Source organism: Peromyscus maniculatus, chromosome 1 (assembly GCF_049852395.1).
Source record: "Peromyscus maniculatus bairdii isolate BWxNUB_F1_BW_parent chromosome 1, HU_Pman_BW_mat_3.1, whole genome shotgun sequence".
In the NCBI taxonomy this organism is placed as follows: Eukaryota; Metazoa; Chordata; class Mammalia; order Rodentia; family Cricetidae; genus Peromyscus; species Peromyscus maniculatus.
This window is the reverse complement of record NC_134852.1, coordinates 122589451-122614695: the sequence shown is the minus strand read 5'-3', so window position 1 is coordinate 122614695 and position 25245 is coordinate 122589451. Positions and strand designations below refer to the sequence as shown.

Sequence of the window (25245 nt, the reverse complement as noted above, 5' to 3'; positions counted from 1 at the left end):
TAGGATTAAAGGCGTGTGCTATCACTGCCTAACTAGTGGCTTTTCTGTTCTCTGACCCCAGATAAGTTTATTAAGGTACACAATATTTTGGGGAACACAATACCACAACTATATATAACGTGCATAAAGCACTTGGGACCTGCTTGGGATGTAGGCCGCACTCACTAAGCATTACTGCCTTTGCTGTCTGGAAAATGACGAAGTGACTGGGATTCTTGCTGACCAAACAGAACTCTATTAAGGACCATGGAAAGGAGCTTGAGACCTGGTTCCTTTCAGAGAAGTAGAGCTACTGGGGTTGGGAAACTGAGCCAAAGGGCCAGACTCTTGGGCTAAGAACAGAGTGCTTTGTTCTAGGGAGGCGAGCTGCATAGCCTGGGAGATCAGGGCAGTGGTGGTCTGGGGGTGAGTGAATTTCGGAAGGACTCAGTGTTAAGGCGAACATATGATGCTTATCTGCTATCTTAGCACCCGCAGAGGATGCTGGGCCACCACACGTACAGATTATAGGTGCTAGGGTTCACAAGCTACCCCTCCTGCAGTGGTCCTATTAGGAGAATGAAATGGACTGGGCGGCTAGGGTCTGGGTCTGGAGCATCCTCATTAAGCTTCCTAGAATGATGCAGATGACACACAGGGTCCAGAAAGAACTGGAGTAGCTCCTCCATAGTCTCCTGGGTCACCTCAGGCAGGTGAAGCCTGTGAACGGCATTCCATGCCACCTGTGTGGGACAGCGGTGAGGAAAGCAATCAAGCCTGGGTCTGTCTGCCTATGGCTGGAGTAGGCCAAGGAGAGATGCAACCAACCTGTGAGCCAGGAGGGTTAGGATGATTCTGCTCAGAGGGAAGATGGGTGGTGGCTCCCTGTCTGCTGGGTGGAACCTGTGGACAGATGCCAGAGTGCCAAGCAGCACCCTCTGGCACAGCAGCCTTGGCCCTGAGTCAAGGGGGAATTTCCAGAGAGCATTCTAGCTGCTTTTCTAGAATGTTCCAGATTGTCCCAGAGTTCAGACACACAAGAAGAGAGCTCAGTGAAGACTGGAGAGAACTCTGTAGACAACAGGAGGTGTTCACACTCATTGAATGTCAGTCAGTAGCAGCTCACTCAGAATGAGAGGCTGGGGGAGTTGGGGTACACAAACTACAGATTAGTATTAAGTACTAAGGTAGAAAATGATGCAGCAGGTTCTAGCCAGAGTCCAGCAGACGATACCTTGGTGGCCTCTTTTACCACCATAGTGGGGCTAACAAGACAAACGCTAGAAAGTGTCTCCTAGGGAGTGCTGGGGTGGACAATGGGCGGCCTGGATGACCTACGAACCATTTGCTTGGTACTTTGCAAGATCACCACTGCCAGCCTGGATGGAGGAGGGGCTCAGGATGCCCCAGCACTGGCTGAGGAGCTACTGGCAGTTGATGGCTGCTGGTGGGAGAAGAGTCAGTTTTCTTCAGAGGTGTGGCTCTTGGGTAGGCTGCCTCTGATCCAGTGGACGGCCACATGGACAGCTCTACTTGGACTCAGTAGGTTATAGAAGAGGAGGACATAAAGTTAGGAGAAGGGTGGGGTGTCTGGGAGGAGCTGGGAAGAGGGAGTAGGGGTGGACATGATCTAAATAAATTATACAAACAAATGAAATTATCAAAGACTAAAACAATGACAAAAGCCCACCGATGTCCTTCCAAGAAGGGATGAGTGTTCAAGGCTGTGTTAAAAGGGGCTGAGGGAATGGGACAGATAACCAAACACGGGGCAGGGGAAAGCAGGGTGACTGTCCTTTAACCATGTGACAGGCCCATCTTAGTTGCTCGAAACCAGCCAACATGACCTCATAATTCCCCTCTAAACAGATGAATATAGGGGACCAATGCTAAAACCGCCTGCATCTAATCAGTGGACAGTGGTGACCCAGGACAGTGGACTCGTTCTGAAGAGACACGAGGGAGCTATTCAGAGGTGGAGAGTGAGCGTGGCCAAGTGCTGTGTGTCACATGTAGAACAGACAGAATTCTTTCCTGCAACTTCTCTAAAAGGAGCTGGGGAAAAAACCCCATCTGGTTCACGTCTCTGAGCAGCTCACATCTCCCACCCCATCCCTCTGTCTGGAAAGCTTCGGGTCCCTGGAATTGTCACTCACCTGTGTCTCCAGTTCTGTGACCTCCAAGTTCAGTTTATTCAGATGCTTGTTCACGAACGTGATGAGCGTCTAAAAGAGACGTGCAGAGGTACTCAGATGCAGGTCTTTACATGTGAAAGGGCCCTGGGAAGAGGCTCTTAGTTAGGTAGCCCACATGGCTGAGAGGGACAGGGAGCCCTGGAGACAGGATGACAGGTGGAGTATCTGATCTGGGGTCAGGGTGGGCAGAAGGGAATTAAGAAGCGGGCAAGAGACAAAATGACCATCTGGGTCCCTCTTGTCGATCCCTGCTTTGGTACTATCTCCTGCGCCCAGGGAGTTGAAGCATTCCGTGTGAGGAGCAGAGAGAGCTGAAGTCAGTGTGGGTGGGAAGACAGGGTAGGCATCCTGCTGGGAGCACAAGGGCCCTGGATGACCAACCAGTGACCGAGAGGAAAAGATGTCAGGACACCCCAGGCGCAAGCTGGCATTTCACATGCACTGTGGGGTCCTAGCCCTTGCTGCCCCCAGACACCATAGGCCTACCTTCTTGACCACGTTGAGCTTGTCTGGTGCATGGTCAAACAGTGTGTCAAAGGCATCACGTTCTGAAACAGGGAAACACACACAATGCAGTACAGAGCAGAGCTGCTGGAAGCCATGTGGTCAGCTACCATAGGGAATCTGGTTGATTCTCATCCCAAGGTCCCTGTCTGTGTGTGTCCACTAGGTGACACTTATTTCTAAGCAGGCTGACCTGGGCTTGGTCCTTTCTCTTCACTTCTATCCCACCACATCCCAGTGTAGTCACAGTTCTAAAGTGTTTCTAACATTCTCTGGTCATTCGTTATCCAAATAGCAAATTATTTAGGGTAATTTTTATGACAATTATCCTGGTAGGAGCAGAGGTAAGGGCACAAGGGCCCAGTGCCTTCCAAGATAGAATAAGAGTCTCTTTCTGGGGGTTCCAAGTCTGCCAACCCCTCTGTGCCTCAGTTTCCCCTTCTATAAAACATCATCTGAAAGATAAGCCTTCCCCAGGGTGTGTGGTAGGTATGAGTGACATGTATTCTATAGACTTCAACAATGCTCTCCCAATGCAGTTTTTAGCATAATCAAAGTATTTCATGAGATCACTAAGAATCAGGCTGACAGCACATAGCCGAGCCATGCTCCTGGCAGGGATACTTCTTGCTGTGGTGCCAGATTCCCAGAACCAGAGGTGACCTAGTGGAAGGGTGTGGAGGCAGGGGTGGGGGAAGTTTCCAGAAGCAAGCTGGGCTGGGGAGCGTCTGTGACCCAAGGCCAGTCTTTTCCACTTGACACTGACGGGCAAAGCTAAGACTGCTAGGAAGCAAGTGTGTGTGCACGCACGTGTGTGTGTGTGTGTGTGTGTGTGTGTGTGTGTGATTTCTGACTCTTGAAGATTTTATACACAAGCCTGAAGTTCGGGGAGATGGGAGCTGTGATGGGGACTAAGAGGGAGTGAGGCAGGGGACTATCTCCCAAGTGTGTTCAATCTCTTCCTAAACTCTCATGCCAGGCTCAGGGTAAGTCTGCTCTGCTGGGGCCAGATCTGTGTTGATGAGTAAGTGTTCTGCATGCCACTAAGCTGTCCCTCCCCGACTGGCCAGCGTGTTCCCAAGTAGGGGCAGACAGATCAGAAGACAGAACTAACTAGCTTCAATGAGGCCACCAGAGCCAGACAAACGCACAACACTCACCATGTCTTCCGGAAAGGGCTCTGGAAGAAAAGGAGAAGGAATTCAGTTATATAGAAGGTTTGAGTTTGGGGCTAGCCTGGGCTACATGAGGAGCAGAGGCTAAAGATGCTTAGCCAGGAGAGCCGAGTGACCAGCGAGGGGTTTCACTGTCTAGGTCCTGTGGCCGACTGCCTGGAGGTGGGCTTTGTCTTGCTCCTGGCTATCCTGTGATGCCCCCAGTGACACCTGCCATTGCTCCAGGACAGTGTCTCAGAGAGGACAGGGACTGGAACTTCACTCATAGGCAGAGCAGCAGTCATGCTCTAAGAGCATAAGCACCAGAGACAGGTGACAGGTCACATGGTCTTAGACTAAGTTCTCCTGAGGCCCTTCCTTCCACCCGTTTTAGATGCTGTGTGACTCCAGGAAAGCTCTCAAACCTCTCTGGTCTCTGGATCTCTTAATTTCTAAAATGAAAATAATGGGTGCTCTGAGCATTCAGTGTCGAGAAAGACTTTATTGTAATTTCTAGTGCATAGTAAATATCCTAAACATTAAAAAAAAGTTTATTGCACTTGTGTGTGTGTGTGTGTGTGTGTGTGTGTGTGTGTGTGTGTGAGTCAGAGCACAACTTTCAGGAATTGGTTATTTCCTTCTACCATGTGGGTGCCGGGGAACTGAACTCAGGCTTGGGAGCAAGCACCGTTATCTGCTGAGCCATCTCACTGGCACCCATGCTTTTCGCAGTACGTTTCTGGTTCTTAAGAATTTGAGGATATGCGTCATTCATTTGCACACCTAATCCCCACTAAACGACCATCTGTGTGTGGTTTGCCTACACAGAATGGTGAAGCTGGAGATGCCAGCTAGACGGACTGTCCTGCGGTTTCCTTCATCGCCCTGGGGTGGGGGGGTGGGGGCGGTGTCTGCTGCAGCAGTATACAGCAAAGAGCTGCGAAACTGTACTGGGCTGCTGTTAGGAGGCCTTCACTCATGCTTACGTTTTTGTGGCAGAGAAAGGGGGACCATAGGAAGCATAACACACAACTGCAAAGAATGTCTTAGAATCTTAAACCTCCCTTCCCCACGCCCATGGAGCCAGCAGTGTCTCCCAGGCCACTCCCTTCTTTGGTCTGTTCTCTTTTCCAGGAGATGAAGCAGCAGGCACAGAGCAGCCCTCATGGGAGGGGACAGTGAAGCTGGACCTGAGGTGGTTTGGCCTCTTAGTCCTCAAAGCCATGCCAAAGACATTTGGTGTCTTGCAAGCCATGTGACTATTGGCGACTAGGCTGAGACCTGGGAGTGATGGGGACGTTTCATGATGGGGTCTCCACATGTCATATAGCAGGCATCCTGGGGAGGGCCACTCTCTAGCTCTGGCCACTCCCTGGCCTTTTGAAATCATTTGCATTATGGACTCCTGCCAATCATGGTTGGAGAATACGTAAGTGGAGACCAGAGACCAATATCCAGTATATCCCACTTTAGTTTTGAGACAGGGTCTCTCACTGACCCTGGAGCTTGCTGATTTGGCTGGGCTGGCCGGCCAGTGGGTCCCGGAGCCCCCCTGTATCTGCTTTCCCAGTGCTGGGATAACAGGTGTACCCAGCTCTGTCTGGCTTTTTGCCAGGGGCTGGGGATCCGAACTCAGGTCCTCAGACATGTTTGCGTGGCAAGCACTTTGCCACCTGAACCATCTCCCCACTCTCACGGCAAACCTTTTATATTTCTTCATCTTCAAATTTCTAAAAATAAATAGGATAACAAACCCAAACCCAAACCCAAAAGACATCTGCCAGGTAGAGAGGGTTTTCTGGGTCATGGCACATGACCAAATAAATCAGACTTAAGAAGGAAGAAAAAAAAACGTCATCCTTTTGAAGATTAACAATTCAGATTGGCCCCGTGTTTACCACATGACGATTTCATGCTGGTTAGCTTTTTGGGGGGTATACTTTCTTTTCCTGGAGTGCCACAAAATTAGAATTTTCAATCACGGCTAATTCCTCTCTCCCCGCTTCCCCACCCAGGGCTGTACCTTCAGCGGCAAGAGGCATGTTTTGAAGGCTAAGCTATAATCATCGGCTGCAGCTTAATCCCTCCCGCAATCCCAATAAATGAAAACTAAATATCAGCAAATGGGTGAATTTCAGAGAAACATCTGTGTTCCATTACAGACTCGCTGGCAACAATGGTGTTGACATACTCTGTGTTACCAGTTATTTCCTCTTGGATTTGTCGAGACTGGAGGATCCCTTCTCGTTTCTGAAAGGAAGAAGAGAAGAGAAGGACACAGGCTTTAGCCACACGGAAACATCACTCGGTATTCCTGACATGGAGACACGTTATGGGCGTTTTTTATAAGAGGGTCAAGAGATGAGAAGATTCGAGAAGGGGAAATGCAGTGAGTGATCTGAGGGCACCTGGCTGCACCATCATGACCGACTGCAATTGGCGCTCAGTCCGAACAAGTAGGCTGACTCCTGGAGGGTGAAGCCTGCCTTTCTTCACTGAAGATTTCTGTTGGAAGCCAGCTGTTTGCCTCGGGGAGCGAGGCACAGCAAACCCAGTGGAAATGCTGGCTGGGTGTGTCTGCCTCCAGCTGGGGCCCTGCAGGGAGGCCACTGTGTACAGCAGAGCCGTGGGGCTGGATGGAGGTGTGCAGGGCAGCCTGGAGAATTCAGACAGAAGCAAAGGCGACGTGTGCTTTGTTTTGCTTTTTACGCAATAACCATGGAGCTCTTTTAATTTTCGGAGTATTTTAACGTATTCTTTGATAGTTTCACACATATATACAACATGTTGTACACACTATCTTGATCCTATCCATCCCCCCCACCCCTCCTGGACCCTCTCATCTTCCTACTCCCAGCTTCATGTTTATATGTGTATCCCACTGAGCTCATTACTATTGCCTGCACACACATGGGTGTGGGACCACCCATGGGAACATGGGAAACCTACCAGAGGTCACGGGCCCCAAAAGAAAAATGACTCCCCATCTCTTAGCAGTCACCAGTGGTCAATGTGGTTCCTTAGTGAAGGATGGAGTCTTAGGAGCCCCTGTGTCCCATTCAAGCTTGCGGACGGGCTTGGTCTTGTGCAGGCAAACAGAGCTGCCACAAGGGTTCATGAGTGCGATGGCCACGTCAAGTCCAGAAGCCAGGATTTCACAGCACTCATCCTCATCCTCTGGCCCTTTGGTTCTTTTCGCCTGCTTTTTGGTGATACTCCCTGAGCCTTGAGGGGACTGGTACAGGTGTTTCATTTAGGGCTGAGCACTCAGTGGTCACCTATTCTCAGTACTGTGATCAGCAGTTATGAATCTCTGCATTGAGTACTACCCATCGCAGAGAGAAGCTTCTAGAACCAACGTTGAGAGCAGCACTGATCTATGGAGTGAATCACTGGCACGGTTGTGCTGAGTCGAAGGGTGACAGTCTCAGGTCCCTCTAGCTCCAGCAGGCTCCACTTAGCACTGGCCCGGGGACTGTGAGTCAGCAGCACACTCACTACTTAGGCACATGGCTTACTCTGGGCAAAGCAACCACTTTGGGCCTTATCCAGGCAATTTCTTCCTCCCTCTCTTCTTCTTCTCCCTATGCACTTTTCAAAGATAGGGACTCATATAGCCCAGTACTATGTGGACTTCCAGGTAGGTGGTCAGACATGCTTTCCAAGAAGAGGAAACATTGGGGAACGATCACTCTAGGGGGAGGTGGCTGCCATTGGTTCCTGAGCAGCTTCCCTGGAGGGTGGCTGGAGAATTGAGCATGGGGTCTTTGAAGGAGCACAAGGGTTCCCTATGACCTTTTGATAGACTCCAGGAGAAAACTCACTCTACCAGGTCCCTCTGTACCTTTGCAGGGCAGTCTGGGCACCATAAAAGGCTGGCAGAGCAAAGTCACTGTCCCAAAACCCAAATTAATGCTAAGAAGGGGCCTCTGAGCTAGGGTGTGGTGGTGCTCACCTCTAATCCCAGCACACAGGAAGCTAAGGCAGGAGGACGGAGAGTTGGAGTCTAGTCTGGGCTATATAGTGAAAGCTTGTCTCAATCCACCCTCCTCCCCCATCAAACAAAGAAGGGACCTCTGAGTTCAGCAGATCAGCTAACATGCCTTCTGGAGTCTCCCCAAACTTTTAGAAACATCCACTCATGTTTTCAATGGCCACAGACACTAGCTTCCTGGCGAACCCTTTTGCAGAAGGAAAGGCAAACTGGATGGAGTCAAGAGTCTCTGATTAGAGGAGAAAGGGACAATCAGGGTGGAAGAGGAAGTAACAGGAAATGGGTGTGGAAAGGGATCAGAGGGGAGAAATCAGGAGTTGTCCAAAATTCAGTGTGAATGTGGTGGTATTGTGTTCCCCAAAATATTGTGCACCCTAATAAACTTATCTGGGGTCAGAGACAGAACAGCCACTAGATACAAAGGTTAGAAAATGATGGCACTCACACCTTTAATCCTAGCACTGCAGAGGTAGAAATCCCTCTGGATCTCTGAGAGTTCAAGGCCACATTGGAAACAGCCAGGCATGGTGACACACGCCTTTAATCCCAGAAAGTGAGCCTTTAATCCCAGGGAGTAAGGCAGAAAGCAGAAAGATATATATAAAGCGTGAGGACCAGAAACTAGAAGCTTTCAGGCTTTGGAGCAACACAGTTCAGCTGAGATTCATTCTGGACGACGACTCAGAGGCTTCCAGTCTGAGGAAACAAGACCAGCTGAGGAATTGGCAAGGTGAGATAGCTGTGGCTTGTTCTGTCTCTCTGATCTACCAGCATTGACCCCAATAACTGGCCTCAGGTTTGATTTTATTAATAAGAACTGTTAAGATTCCTGCTACAGTGAAACATGTCCGATCTCCATATGGGGCTCATGGAATCCTTGTCTAATCTTGGAAGTCCACCATTAGACAGAAACTCTCACTTCCCAGTTCATACCTAAGGGAAGGAAGTGGATGTTACAGAGCCCTCGCTGGCAGTCCTTGAAGCTCCTATCTCTAATTATCCCTGGAGGGATAGCCACACAGCTTTGTAGTTCACTTTCTGCAAGGTTTGTTTCCCTTATTGTTTTTGTTTTAAAACAGGGCCTCAGCCAGGCAGTGGTGGCACATGCCTTTAACCCTAGCATTTGGGAGGCAGAGGCAGGCAGATCTCTGTGAATTCAAGGCCAGTCTGGTCCACAAAGTAAGTTCCAGAACAGCCAGGGCTACACAGGTTTTTGAAACACTTTCTCAAAAAACAAACAAAACAAAGCCAAACCCCTAAAACAGGGCTTCACTATGTAGCCCAGGCTGACCTGGAATTTATTACATAGTTTAGACTAGCCTCAAACTCGCAGCAATCCTCCTGCCTCAGCCTTCCAGGTGCTGGTACAGTTGTGTACTATCACACCAAGTATTTCTTGCTAGTTCTGAGTCCTGCTTCTGAGCTTATTCTCTTGATAAAGCTAATCACCCTGTAAACCCTAACACACACACACACACACACACACACACACACACACACACACGCCCCACACGTACACTCCATAACCCTTTTTCCATGTCCTCACCCTAACAAAAGTCTCTGCAGCAGAAATTAAACCAACAACTGCCTCTGATGGCTGATAATTGAGCTCAAAATAAGGTCTGAGATGTGAGTTTGCAGCGACCACTGTTTCAAAATAGCAGTCTCCCACAGACTCTGCGGCTCAAATCTTTGTTCCCCCTTTTTGTCTGTAGTAAAGCAACAAGTAAGTTTTGTTGTTTTTCTTAGAGAACTGTTCATCTTACCTGTTCAGAAGGACAACTAAAATATTCAGTAAATGGACAAAGAACTAGAAGGCACGGTGGCCACTGAAGATGTGAACGGCCTGCTTACCTAGAAATCTCTCTCCTAGCAACAGCAGAGCCACGTGGGAACTGAATGATTGTATGGGGAGTTGTAAAAGAATTAAAGACTTCGAGGTGCCTTTGCTGGCTAGTCACCAAAGCACTCCAGAATTAACTGTAGAGGTCAGGTTTTTGTTTTCTGTGTGTGTTTGTTTTTACCTTTGTTAGAGTGTTTTTAGGTTCAGAGGAAAACTGAGAAGAGAGGCTAGGAATCTCCCTGGTTTTCCCACCCCTAGCACCCGATACAGTCTCATCCACCACTGGCACCCTGAGGCAGAGGGGTACACCATTCACAACTGAGCCAACTGCACTGAGCTGCTGGTCACCCCTGAAAGGCCAGTTATTATCAGACTCTTGGTGTTGTGCCTTTTATGGCTTTGGGTTGCATATCCCAAAGCAGTTTCACAGACTTCAATCCGTGCTCCATCATCCATCCCTCCCTTCCCTGTGGCAGCGTTTCAAAACACAAGATGAACTTGGGTGCTATTGGCTGGTAAGGATAACAAATGGAGAAGGTCTGGGTTCCTTAGGAGGACGGTTGTTCTAGGATGCTCTGGGCTAGCCACAAAGGCAATAAAGGCCAAGAGCTCAATGACAAGGATTCTGAGTACCTGCCTATCAGCCACACTTAAGGGTCTGAACCACACAGCTCGGCCCTGTCAAGGACAGGCCCCTGTCCCCTCTGTGTCGTCTTGTCTCCTTGAAGGCAGCGCCAACGCACCCTATTCCTATTATATCTTTATGATGCTTTGCAGAGTCGAGTGCCAGGAGGTGTGGAAGACGACTTTCTCATTAGGGCAGGAGTGATCGTTGCTTAGGAGCACCATTGTCAAATGCTCCCCTCCAGTTACTGTCTGACCTGAAAGCTCAGCTCAAAGCCCTTTTTGTCCTGTGAACAGGTCTGACCTGATCTGGCATAGTTAACCAGCCCAAAAGCTTTCTCTTACTGACTGATGGCAGAGCTGTCTCCTCTTGTCTGTTGCAGAACCCTGGATGGCCCTGGCTACTCAGGGGGCTGTGTGCATGCAGAGCACACCCTCACGCAGAGCACACCCGCATGCAGAGCACACCCTCACACAGAGCACACCGTCATGCAGAGCACACCCTCACACAGAGCACACCCTCATGCACAGCACACCCTCACACAGAGCACACCCTCACGCAGAGCACACCCTCACACAGAGCACGCCCTCACACAGAGCACACCCTCATGCACAGCACACCCTCACACAGAGCACACCGTCATGCAGAGCACACCCTCACACAGAGCACACCCTCACACAGAGCACACCCTCATGCAGAGCACACCCTCATGCAGAGCACACCCTCATGCAGAGCACACCCTCATGCAGAGCACACCCTCATGCAGAGCACACCCTCATGCAGAGCACACCCTCATGCAGAGCACACCCGCATGCAGAGCAAACCCTCATGCAGAGCACACCCTCTCACTGCATATTTATTTGGAAACCAAACAAAAAACCAACCCAGAGACAAGCAAACACAATGATGACCTTTTGTTAAGTGGGCACAAAGTTGGAAAATAAAATTGCATTTGAGTATTTAATGGGGTTAGGAGCAGAGTGAGCTAGCTATGGGGAGAGAGACTGCACCCTTATTGTGGAAATTACACGACCATATGTGAATGGAAACTCCATCCAACAGTCTGGATGAGACGGCCCGAGGTCCCAGCTGGGCTTTGCTTGGGGACTAAGAAGCAACAGCAAGGGGCAGGAACATGCATGCATGTGTGTGCACAAGCACACACCCACACACCCTTGAATACACGCCACTCCCTCCATACACACAAACATACACATAAATATGCTCTTACTCCCCCATGCTTGAACACATCCACACTTCCTTTCACATACATACATACATATATATATATTCATGCACACACAACTGAACACACACACACTCTTACTTACCCTTGAATACACACATGCTTGAACACACACTCCTTACATGCACACACATATTTGAATACACACTCCTCATGTGCACACACATATGCCTGAACACACTCTTCACATGCACACACATATGCTTGAATATCACACTTCTCACATGTACACACATACATTTGAACACACATTCCTCACATGTGCACACATGTTTGAACACACACTCCTCATGAGTATACACATAGGCTTCAACACATTCCTCACATGCATACTCATATGCTTGAACACACACTCTTCTCACATACACAGACACACACATACACTGTTGAATACACATTCCTTCATACACAATACATACACAACACTTAACCAAAAATGTAATTTTCCAAAGCTTTCAGAGAATGTGCATGACACATACAAACACCTCTCTTCTTGTTCAAGTCTGCATATCTCACAAACATGTATACTATACATCTTCAGCTACACAAATGTATACACTATGTACCATCAGTTATATGTTGCACAGAGACTCTCCTAGCAGCACTATATAAAGCCCAGACACATACCCACACAAAGCTACACTACACACAAGCACACATTCTTATTCTTTGCATGTTTACAAGGCATAAGGCAACAGCCTCCCAACACACAGCACAACCAAGTCTACTTAGCCCTCACTGGCTGTCCTTCTAAGCATCTATTCACCATGCTTTGACTGTTGTAGAGCTCAAATCTCTGTGAATCAAGGTGCATGCATATAGGGGAGCATTCCACTTACCTGGACCACAACCACTTGGATGGAAACATGGTCTGGGAGTCGGATTGGTGCCCGGAAATACTGAGACAGAGCGACCAGCAGGTGGAGGATGGCAACCAGGCTCTTGGCATGTACAGCTGAAATGCAAGATTAGAGAGTCTTTCTCCAGGTTCTAGGCAAGATCTACTGAGGTTACAGTGGTACCCCTCTTCAGTGTCCCCTTCTTGCACCCTAAGCATCAGGGAATTCCCCCAGTCACCATCTGTTCTCCCCAACCTTAACCCTCTCAATTTAGGGCCATGCCCCATGGGTTCCTTCTTGGACACTATGATTGGTAGATTTCCAACATGGTATCTCTACTCCCACTTGAGGTTCCCCATGAGGACTTCGGCACCGAGTGAGCCTGGAGCTCACATCAGCTCTTCTTGCCCTGTTCTCATCTACACCTTCTCCCTCCCCACCAGACAGGGAATACTGGATTGCTGCCTCTTCCCCTGTCCAGTCTGTTCACAAACTCTTCTTTAATCAAGAGAAACACCAAGTCAGGAAAAAGCCCCGGGTCTCTTCCTCTGTCTAGGGCCAACCTCCCTAGAAGAAGGCACGAGAACCACTCAGAAAGGTTGGCTGCTGGTGCCTGATGAGGTGGGTGGAGTCAGTATCCCCAGGCAAACTCAAGTGTCTTCCATAGGTGCTAACCTTTGCCCATACTAAACCACTTATGCTGCTGAAGGCTAGGCCCTGCTGGCCGCAGCTTTCTCAGTAGATGGGATAAAGACTGACTTACACAAGGCTCATGGAGTCAGGCAGACTAGAAATTGAATGTGACTTTGTTCCCCTGCTACCTGTTTACTGATTATGGCTTTGGGTAGGGGCCACTCTGGCCACTGAGCCTTAAGCTCTTCATCTCCTCAAACAAGGATGGCAGTCCCAGGTGGACATACACACTGTGAAGACTTCCAAAGCTAACAAGGGTAGACAGAGCCCCTGGAACGCTGCAGGTGGCCAGGAATGACTGGTATGCTTTATTATAACTTATGAGAAAGTACCTGGCACGGAGGCAATCAGGGCATGCCAACCCTCTCTCTTCCTGTCTCATAAAGGGCAGACCCATCAGGCTCTTTGCCTGCCTGTGCGGTCCTACTAGCTTTGGGCTCTTCACTACAGGGACATTTAAGGGAGAATCCAGAGTAGCACATGTCTATGTCACCTGCATTGGGCTTATTATCAGGGTGTCATTTGTCTTCCCCAGATTTAAAAAAAATAAAATAAAATCTACTTTAGAAGCTTGGAGAAGCCACCAAGAAAAGAAATGATTCAGACGGTCCTTCAGCATCATTAGCACTGTTCCTTATCATGGCTGTTCCTTATCCTGGCAGTGCTTCCTAATGGCCAGCAGTGGCTCAACGTGACACCGAGCAGCAGGCCCGTCTTCCGGAAAATTCATTTCTGGAAAACACTGTCCACTGACTCTGACCTACAGTGACAACCTACAAAACAACTCCTGGTTGGGACTGGACCCCTGACATGGCACTATCACAGAAGCACAGAGTCACATCAGGGTTTGCTTTCCCAGCCAGGATTGTTATGTCACCCCCAGGTTGGACTGTGGGGGCTGTAAGCACACTTTAGGCTCTCCTGCTTTTAATGACAAACTTGATGTTGGAAAAGTTCAGGTCAGTCAAGTCCTGCTTGGTGTCACTGTACATCATCTTGGCAAGTGACATCAAAGGCATCAGACAGATGTCAGACCCTTTCAATAAATGCTCTGTCCTCCAGGGAATTCTTTTCAAAAGAAATAACCCTATTATAGTCACACAGAGAACGTGGACCAAGATGCCAGCCTGTGCCATACATCATCATCAAAAGCAAAGCCCTGGGACACACTCACATCCCGGAGGAAGAGGATGGCCAGATTCGGGGCTTCCAAACTTGTTTGTGTTATTGAGAGACAACAAAACCATATAGTTCTTATCATGCAGTTCTGCTGGGTCCAGAACTTAATGTGTAGCCCAACCTGACCCTGAACTTGTGACCCTACTGTTTTAGGCTCCTGAAGTTTGTTTGTTTTTCTGGAACCCATTTTAATTTTTTTTCTTAATTGAATGGGGGGCATACATGTGCCATGACATGTATGTGGAGGTCAGAGGGCAACTTTTGGAAGTTGAATGTGACCTTCCACCATGTGGTGGGTTCTGGGGATTTAACTCAGGTTGTCAAGTTTGGTGGCAAACGCCTTTGCCCGTTGAGCAATTTCACTGGCCCCTGAAGGTTATTTTTTATTTTTACCTCTGCCTTCTTTCTCCCTCCTAAGCAGAGAAACCCTATGTTTTAAAAGCCAATGCAGAACTCATGAGAGGAAGATCATGGTGAGGGTTTTCGAGTCTTAACTGCAACCCACCCATTTCTGCTTTTCTGCCAGTTGTGTCTAAGTTTCTCCTTGTAATCCTGAGGCTGGACCAAGCATATGCATCAACCCCATCATCAATCACAGCCTTCCAAAGTTATGGTAGAGCCACATAACAGAACTCTTGCATGTACAGAAAACCACAGTCAAGACAATGTCACCGAAATATTAACATTGCTAAAGGAAAATTCCACAGAAACAAGTCAAGAACATGAGCCATGTACATCTTCATGCATGTATATACAGGTGTATATACACACATGCCTGTGTACAAACATGAACTTGTGATCAGCACTTGAAAAGGAACATAAAACCATTCTGAGTAATGTGATGAAATCCTGAGCTGTATCACCCTGTCCTTCTCAAGACTTGGACTATTCCTTGTCCAGTGTATCCACACCGTGGATGCTATTCCTCTGCCAGTCACCTGGTGCTCATATCAGGTGTCAGGCTGCCTCAGTATTACAGTGACCGTGTTATTTGACTTAATGATGGCCCCAGGGCATGAGGGCAGTGAGGCTGGCAATGGGGATATGCTGAAATGAAGGTATGAAGGGCTGCCTTTAAGAAAAAAGGGAGAGGTTTCAATAATAGAGAACAACCAGATCTACAGTAAGAATGAATATTTGACATAATTATGAAAAAAAGAATATTCATGCTAGTTTTTTTAAAAATTAGATTTATTGATTTCATGTACATAAGTGTTTTGCCTGTATGCATGTCTGTGTACCATGTGTGTGCCTGGTGTCTACAGGGACAGCGGAGGGGATCTACTGTTACTGGACTTACAGATGGTTGTGAGCTGCCATGTGGGTGCTGGGAACTGAACCTAGTCTTCTGAAAGAGCAGCCAGTGTTCTTAGCTGCTGAGCCACCTCTCCAGCCCTCCATGGTGGTTTTGTTGTCACACCTTAAGGCACAGCAGTGATGGTCATTGTGTATGATAAATGTGTTGCTAGATCGATGGAAAAGGCACTAATGGCAGAAACACAAAACTAACCCGTAGACCAATAGGAGAGAGCAGATACCAGGAAATAAACCCACATGGCTACAGCCACCTGATTTCCAAGAGGGATGTAAGAAACAGACACTGGAGAAAAAAAAAATGGCCTCTTTAACTAATGGTGCTGGGAAAAACAGACATCTACATGTAAAAGGATAAAACTAGATCTGTATCTCTCACTCTGAGTAACAATCAATTTAAAATGGATCAAAGATCCTAATGTGGGACCTGATAACTTAAAGCTCCTAGAAGACAACCTAAGTAAAAGACAGAGACAAGGACTTCCCACAAGAGCCACAAGGCTCAGGAAATAACCCCGTGAACTGAAAAATGAGACTGTATGAGATTAAAAAGCTTCTGCACAGCAGAGGAAATCACCCACCAGTGAGGAAACAGCCTACAGAACAAGAGACAACCTGCCAGCTGCCACCCAGATCCACAATAAAGAACTTAAAAAAATTTAAACATCATTCTATCCCCTAAATCATCCAATCAAAAATGGGCAAATTACTGAAAAGACATTTCTCAAGAGAGCTAGGAATGGTCACTATACATCTGAAATGGTGCTCAACATCCTTAGACTCAGGGCAATGCAAATTGAAAGTACTGTGAGAGTCCAGCTCACCCCAGTCGAATGACTACCACCAGGGGAACAAGTACCAACAGACCCCGGTGGGGACACAGGAGTGAGGAGCCCTCTTTCACACTGGTGGGGCCACTAAGGAATCAGCACCCCGGATCCTCGAGAAACTAAAAATACAACTACCATATGTGCCTGCTAGATCGCTCCTGCTGTACCTCAAAACACTCTAAGTCAACATGCCACAGGGATGCTTGCACACCCATGTTTACTGCTGCACTACTCCCAATAGCCAGGAAACAGGACCAGGCTAGCTCTCCATCAGCAGATGGATGGATACAGTATATGTACACAATGGTACAATTCAATTCAGCTATGAAGAAAAATGAAGTTATGACATTTGTAGGCAAATGGATGCAACTGGAAATCATTAAGTGAAACAAGTCATGGCTCTTTTTTCTTTTCTTTTTTCTTTCTTTCTTTTTTTTTTTTTTGTGTGTGTGCATGCCCTTGTGTGAGGTGGGGAAGAGAAGGAGGAGGAAGGGGGGAAGAGGAGGAGGAAGGACAGAGGAAAAGGAGGGCATGGGCGAATTCTAGGACAGCCAGGACTGTTACACAGAGAAACCCTGTCTCAAAAAAACAACCCCCCACAAAAGAGGGAATGGGAGACATGTGACATGAAAACAGAATAAGGAACTATTTGGGGTGAGGAATGAGATCATCAAGAGAGGGGCAGGAAGGTGGGAGAGAGCAGTGGGAGAGGAGGATGAATTAGAACAAGTATAGTGACACATAGGTATGGAAATGGCACAGTGTAACCCAGTACTTTGCATGCTAACTTAAAATACAAAAAGATGGAAACGCTATTCCATTTGTGTGTCTATGCACATGGACATGTAATGTCTGGAACTACCCATGGTGCAGGCATTGCCTGGAGTGTTGAAAGACACCGCCTTTAGATACTGGGAGATTACTGTCTATAAATGCATAGTTGTGTATTCATGTATGAATAAATAAAAAGCATAGTCTGTACCTTCTTTATTACACCATACCCTCTTTATTACAACACACACACACACACACACACACACACACACACACACACACACACATGCACACCTTGCAGTAATAACTCCAAACATTTCAGGGCCCATCTGTGGGTCGGCAGCTTATGGAGGCTGTGTGGACAGGCTCAGTACAGTCTGGCTCCACAGCAGGCTCTCTGGAACAGATTCCCACCTCTGTTATTCATCACTCTGTAACCAGGACCGTGGTGCTCCTTCAGCAAACATTAGGGGGCATGAAGTGCACCAGTTACGTTTCCTGATTCTCGGGAAATGATAGTGAAGAAGCTAGAATGCCTGACCCTGGGATGGCAATGTTCACAGTGTCATAATTCTTCTGTGCCTTGATTTTCCCATCCGTGAAATGAGGGTGCTGAAAAGGATTGCCTGAGGTAGGCGAGTGAGCAATGCAAAAATTAAAATAAACATTAATATTTAAATGTGTTTATATATACTGGCATTTTCTAAATTTTCAATAATAAAAAATTCGGTTTGTGAACAGAAAAGAAAGAAATCCCTAAAGTTCTAGGTCAAAGACCTTGGTAACTCAGCAGCCTGTCCCTGCCACCCTTGTCCTGAGCATAAAGGAGACACAGTGTCCCAAAATGCAGACAGGGCTGATTACAGAGAAAGGAGAGACTTCTCCCTGTGAGTTGTGCCTGCTCTGTTCCTTCTAGAACACACTGCTTCTTCTTGTCAACAAGCTCCAGCTCTTCTTGATGCCCGGAGGCATCACAGGGAGCAGCCAAGAGGATAATTATCCCTTCTGACCCACTAATCCATCTCCATTCTGGAGATCTAGCCAGGAAGAGTAATTCATAAGAGGTAAACAGAGAGACAGCGAAGACATCCAACTAAAGCCATCTGATATTAGCAAGCGGGGACTGTGTGTGTGTGTGTGTGTGTGTGTGTGTGTGTGTGTGTGTGTGTGTGCGCGCGCACGTGCGCGTGCCTATCTGTGTTATGTGTATATATGTATATATGTGTATATATGTGCATATGTTGTATGTATATGGGTGAGGTCAGAGATCAGTATTAGGTGGTCAAATGTCTTCCTCAATTTCTCCACCTTGTTTTTTGAGACAGGATCTCTCACAGAACCTGGAGTTTACTTACTCACTTAGCTGGGCTACCCAGCAGACCCCAGAGCTTCTCCTGCCTCTTTTTCATTAGCACTGAAATTACAGGCATGTGGCACTACTGTGGGCTTTTAAATTTTTTTTTAAATGTGTGTGCTGGGGCTCAAACCCAAGGCCTCATGCTTGTAAGGTAAGCACTTTACCCAGTGAGCCATCTCTCCAGTCCCATGTGTCCTTTTCTGAACACTATTTAATTTCCCAGGGGCACAGAGAAATAGGGCTCCTTAGCAGGGTAGCTTCTGGGGCCTGAAGCCAGGTCCTGTCCTCAGGTGAGTCTGGCTAAGCAGAGAATGCCCTGTTCCCGGCTTATCCCACTGTTCCATGCCAGCAACGGTATAATCATGCTGAAGGAGGTAATGGGCGTTTTTTGGCTCCAATGTCAGAAATGAGGGGAGGAGATGGCTCCTGGCAGTCATCTGCAGTATGGGGTCACTACAGTGGGGGAGGGAGAAATTTCTTTTTCTTTTTTAAGTCTGAAAAAAAATATTCAAAAACTCTCCTAGGGGATGAATTCATTTTAAGTCCTATAAATGGAATGCAGTAAAACAAAGTTTCTGATACTTAGATCCACACACCGTGTAACTATTTTATTTGCACTGTTAAAACCTGTATTTGTTTCTTTACAAAGAGAAAAATCATTCAACTCCCTTACTAGGGATAGACAGTCACTGCTAGTATCAGTGACCCACTGCCTTACTGCTGAATCTGAGTGAGAGTTTGTATCGGATGCCAAGGCACACTCTTGAGGCAGCAGAAGAATGAATAGCCTAGGGACCGGAGAGATGGCTCAGAGGTTAAGAGAACTAGTTGCTCTTCCAGAGGACCTGGGTTTGATTCCCAGCACCCACACAGCAGCTCACAACCATTTGTAACTACAGTCCCGGGGGTGGTGGTGGTGGTGGTGTCTGCATCAAGCTAAAACATTAAAAGAAAAAAGATAGCCGGGCGGTGGTGGTACACGCCTTTAATCCCAGCACTCGGGAGGCAGAGCCAGGCGGATCTCTGTGAGTTTGAGGCCAGCCTGGGCTACCAAGTGAGTTCCAGGAAAGGCGCAAAGCTACATAGAAAAACCCTGTCTCAAAAAACCAAAAAAAAAAAAAAAAAAAAAAAGAAAAAAAAAAGAAAAGAAAGAAAGAAAAAAAGAGGTCTATACTTTCTGATATTTTTGAGCTACAGTAGCAGTGAAAGGTAGACCTTTAAAAAGTCCTGTTCTAGGGAAAGGAAGATGGTTACGTATGTAAAGGTGCTTGTTGTAAAGCCTGGTGATTGACTTTGTCAACTTGACACGATGCAGGATTGACTGCACTGGGTTGGCCTGTGAGTGTTTGTGGTGGACTTGTTAACTGAGGTGAATCAATGTGGCAGAGGTTACCCGTCCCATTTATTAGACTTTAAATGGCTCTACCACTTAGGAGAGTTAAATTTTTTTTTCAAACTTAGGGAAAAAAAAATCCCCCCTCACTGTAGTGACTGCACAGCTGTAAGACCCCACCCAGTGTGGGCGGAGGCATTCCCTAGGCAGGGGTTCTGTACTAAGTGGAGAAACCAAGCTATGTAGACAGATGCAATCAAGCAAATGAGTCCATGGGAAGGTGAAAGGAGAGAACTGACTTCACAAAGGTGTCTCCTGACCTCCAGATCCTAACCATGGCATGAGCCTTCCCCCACTTCTCTACCCACTGCCCCAACCCACACTCTAGTAAGTAAAACATTAAAACAAGCCCTTTGCTAGTGCTTTGGACCTCAGCAGTATCTTTGCTCCTTCTGAGAAGCAGAGTGGAAGTGACAGGGTGTGGGGTTTGGGACAGAACTGAAGCCTCCCTCTTGGCCTCTAGGCTGTGTGGACCTGCGGCTGCAGCTTCCCAGTATCTGGACATGTTGGAGACAGCAGCGCTCTCAGCGGGCTGTGTGGGTCTCAGAAGTGGCTCCAGGAATGTGTCGTTTCCTTTCCGAGCTGACCTCACACAAGGCTGCCACAGAAAGCCTTCCAGATAAAGGGATGCTAACATGGACGTTTTATTATTTTTCCTCCAAGAGTCTGCAGGCTCACTGGCTTTCCCAGGAAGGTGCTTCTCAAAGAGAAATGAATTTGCATCATGGGCCTTACAGCTTAGGAATGGTGGGACACCATTGGTGTCCCCAGTGGTGGGGACTGGTGTCATTTCACAGCCCTCCTCCTCTGCACAACTCACAGTCTACGTTCCACTTGATGCTCCTGGGAGGAAGCTTCAGGGTCTCATTGATCTTCTCCAGCACAGTCTGCAGCTTCTGCTTCTGGGCGATCTCCGACTGGGTAACCTCTGCCACATTGAGCTTCTCACTCTCCAGTTTCTCTGGGGTGACAAGGAAAAGAGCAGCTGTTATCTTGAGTCACAGAAAATCTAACTCATGCCTATTCCTTCAGCCATTCACTTAGGACAACCCTCATGCAATCACCAAATATCTACAGTCAAGCCTAGGAGTGTTCGGGGATCCCCCAGATAATCAAATCTGGAGATGTTGCGTGTCCTGTGGAAAATGGGAGTGTGTTTGCTTAGAGTCTATGCAATCCTGTTGTATGCATCAGTCTCCTCTGGATTATTCAAATGCCCCATACAACATAAAGATCATTACATGCTGTCATTCTATATTGTTTATAGAATCACGACAAGAAAAGCATGGGTATTTTTAGTACAGTTGATAATTTCTGCTCAAATATTTCAATTTACAGTTTGTTATAATGCCATTTTGGTTGCTGTGATAAAATATCCCAACAAAAAGCAACTCAGTAGAGAACATTTATCTTGGCTCATAGTTCTAGGCTACATTCCATCACTGTGGGGAGGTCACATGATATCATACATAGAGATGAATGTATGCATGCTCACTTGGCTACTGAGATACTTGGTCATATGACATCACACAGCGATGAGAGTGCACACGCTCACTCGCTTGCTTGTGCTCAGCTCCATTTCTCCATTTATAGTTCAGAACTCCCCACCTAGGGATTGGTGCTGCCCACACTGGGCTGGGCTTCCCACATCAATTAGCTTCATTAAGACAATTCTCCACAGACATGCCCACAGACCCACCCAGTGTAGAGTGTAGACAATCCCTCACTGAAACCCTTTTTTTTTTTTTTTTTGGTTTTTCGAGACAGGGTTTCTCTGTAGCTTTGCGCCTTTCCTGGAACTCACTTGGTAGCCCAGGCTGGCCTCGAACTCACAGAGATCCGCCTGCCTCTGCCTCCCGAGTGCTGGGACTAAAGGCGTGCACCACCACTGCCCGGCTCTGAAACCCTTTTTCTAGTTGATTCTAAGTTGTATCATGTTGAATCTGCAGACACGAAACCTTTAGATATGAAGGTCCAACTGTGTGGAGAACCTTCTGGAAGAGCACACTGCTCCTTGTCTAATGGTAGCACCAGTCCTGGGGAAGCATTTGATTGTGCCGTGGACCCCCCAGGACCACAGAAGTGGGGGATTTAACCGGTCACCTTTGAATGCTCTTCCTGAATTCTGGGCCATCCCCCCCCTTTCCCAAGGATACTCCAGTGTCCTAGTTGACCAGCCTTCTGTCAGCCAGCTTTGTCCTTCTTAGAGACATCCTGTCTACTCCTGTAAGGGTGTCACACCCAACCACATCAGTCTGATAGAAGCATCTCCCCGCCCCCAACCCCATGCTTGCCACAGACAGTGTCAACTGTATCAATTCCAAGACACACATTTTTTCCCCCACATTTTTACATCCCTAAAATCAGACTATGTCTTAAAATTGATGGCCTCCTATAAGTCCTGCCAGCGAGGTGGAAGACACACGAGCCCCTCGTGGGACCATTACTTCCACGCTCTAATAAGCCCACAGGAGCACCTGTGCAAAGTATCAGATACAAACTTGAAGCAAGAAGAAAGCATCCAGTAAAAGGTGAGTGGGGATTTTTCTCTTTCTGGATGGCGCTCACATTGTGGCGAGCTTTAATGCCAGTGCATCTCATGTGTCTTGACATAGGAGACAGCTTGATCAGTTTACTAATCTAAATTCGTATTTTAATCTATCACAAAGGACGGAACAATGGTAGCCTCCTTGATGGGAATTACAGTGCCTGCTTCTAGATTCATCTAAATCCACGCTCCCCTGCTCTTTCAGGACTGACAGAATGCACAGCTCAGAGTGCGTTTCAAATAGCTTTTCCCTGCATTTTCAAGGGCTGCCATATAAATATTTCAGCTTTCCATCAGTGCTCCGATCAGCGCTTATTTATTTTTTGTAATTCTAGCTTACACAAGTCATGTGCTCCTTGGCGTGAGGCTGTCTGCGGGAGAGTCTGTGCGGCTTCTGAAGATTCATGAGTTGTTGTCAGCACCACGGCGGGATGACCGCGGGCTATTTGTACGTGCAGCATCCTTAAATGGATCTCTCTGCTCTTTTCAGTGGGTTCAAACCATCTCTCACTTCTGAAGTGCAAGGATTTATCAAGCATATAGCAAACCTTACCTATCTTGTGTGTGTGTGGGAGAGAGTTTGTGTGGTACTCAGAGAGCAGTTTGCTGAAGTTGGTTCTCCCCTTCGACCCCATGGATCTCAGGGACCAAACTCAGGTCATTAGACTTGGCAGCAAGTGCTTTTAGCAAATGAGTGTTCTCAGTCTACCTTTTCCATTTCAAAGTTGAATTCTCATTTTGGATCTTCTCCTATTAAAGAAAGGGGAAGTTCACCCCCTCACTGCCACGCCCCATTGTTTCATGCTGACATTAGAACTGTCCTTAGAAGCAAGCTATTTCTTCATACATTGCAATTGCCAACACTGGGGAGGGCTGCAGAGCACACCTGTGATGATAAGGTTCGAAGCCTGATCTTGACCTGGGGGAAAAAGCTGCTGGGCTAGATTACTGGTGACTGTCTCAGCGGAGGGCTGGGCAGGGAGGGAGAACAAGGGTGTGTGTGTGAGCCACAGACTTGCTGGCCCACGCTACGGATTTTCATATTTACAATCTTCTGCTGGCCATCATTAAGCATTTCCATTTCTGAGTATCTTCTCTTCTCTACCTTCCTTTTTTCCTGAGTCAGGGTTTCACTGTGTAGTTCTGGGTGACCTAAAACTCACTATGTAGACCAGGCTTGCCTTGAGATCATAGACACTGGCCTGTCTCTGCCTCCCAAGTGCTGGATTTGCAGCCATCAAACCTGGCTTTGCCCTTGTTTGTAAAGCAATAGGTGGGAAATAGAAAATATATACCTGGAGGCTGGCAAGGTGGCTCAGTGGGTAAAGGCACCTGCCACCTGACCAGGCAAGCCTGATGACCCATGTGACACTAGGAGAGAAGAGACTCTTCTGTGTTGTCCCCTGACCTCCTAATACACAGAGCAGCAGGAGTGTGTGTGATCATGCACATATACACACGGCAGAAAAACACACCTTCTTCTGCACAAATTTATATCCTGAGTATCTTCCTAGGTTCAAGTCATTCTTTTGAACAACAACAAAAAATTCCCATGCAGCATATAGAGCTTCTTGCACATTTGACCATCCTCTGTAGGTATCTAGTCAGGTTCGATCCCTGTTTTCTCTGTTGCAATAAACATCCCTAAACATCTCATGTGTTCAAGGAACTGATGGTTGCAGACAAGACTAAAAGCCCCTGCCTCACATGATTTGTTCTTGTATCTGGTTATCTTTCCTTACTTTACCTCAGTAAGACCTTCCTTCCTTCCTAAGATGTGTGTGTGTGTGTGTGTGTGTGTGTGTGTGTGTGTGTGTATCTGCGTGCAAACACGTGCAGAAGCTAGAGGTATTTTCCCCAATTGCTCTTCATCGTATTTTTTGAAACAGGGTCTCTCGCCAAATCTAGAGCCCACCGATTTGCCTGGCCTGCCAGTGAGCCCCAGCGAACCCTCCTGTCTCCACTCCCCAGGCCTGGGGACACACATGTGCTGTCCTAGCTGGCTTTTCATGTGGGGGCGGGGATCTGAACTCAGCTCTTCATGCTTGCGCAGCCCGAACTTTCCCAAATGAGCCGCCTCCCCATTCAACGATTTCTACAATCACACAATTTTCCTCCATGATGCCAAGGAATTAAATATACTTTCTTTTTCTAGACTTCTAATTTTTTTTCTATTCTTAGGGTGATATTAGCTGGGTCTTTACAAATCTCTTGCCGAAACATTATTTTCCCGGGAAGCCATTTCTCACACATTTCCATACTTCTGCAAATTGCCCATAATTGGTTAATTTTTAGGAAGTGCTAATATGGTTTTGAAACAGATAGGATGTGGTTTAGAATTTGTTTTCAGGTGTATTTCTTTGCGATCATTCCCTTGCATTTAGTTGGAACACTAAGATGTTCTTGCAGAGATTGGCTTTACACAACAATGGAATGGCATTCAACAAACCCAGCAAGTGTGAAGACGGCAGAGGAAACTCAATTCCCAGAACAATGACCCTGCGCTTCAACTCCTGGAGTTGCAACACACATCACACCCTCAGAGAATCGGAGCCATCAACCCCCTTTCCAGTGCTCCTGATTCTCCAGCTACTCAACTACTCAAAACTACTTTTGTTTTCAAACAGTCATTAAATTTAAAAAATAATCTGAGAGAATTGCTTGCTTTATGGACACAACCAAATTTTGTGGAGTTCCACATTCTGTTAAAAAGAATGAGAGTTCTCCAATTAGAGGCTGTATCATACACTAAATAGAGGTCAGAGCTGGCGAACTGTA

General features: G+C 47.2%; 1 protein-coding gene across 3 annotated transcripts in view; it reads right to left on the bottom strand.

Moving 5' to 3' along the window:
* Nucleotides 1–25245, bottom strand: part of Parva (parvin alpha) — a 152284-nt gene that overhangs the window by 10422 nt on the left and 116617 nt on the right. For all 3 annotated transcript variants that reach the window (XM_006978603.4, XM_076550413.1, XM_076550411.1), the window contains 6 exons: nucleotides 20740–20880; nucleotides 12380–12495; nucleotides 6024–6082; nucleotides 3839–3858; nucleotides 2661–2722; nucleotides 2136–2204 (listed from right to left, as the gene is read on the bottom strand). In XM_006978603.4, coding sequence (XP_006978665.1) covers nucleotides 2136–2204; nucleotides 2661–2722; nucleotides 3839–3858; nucleotides 6024–6082; nucleotides 12380–12495; nucleotides 20740–20880 — 467 coding nt within the window. The remainder of the gene's footprint in view (nucleotides 1–2135; nucleotides 2205–2660; nucleotides 2723–3838; nucleotides 3859–6023; nucleotides 6083–12379; nucleotides 12496–20739; nucleotides 20881–25245) is intronic.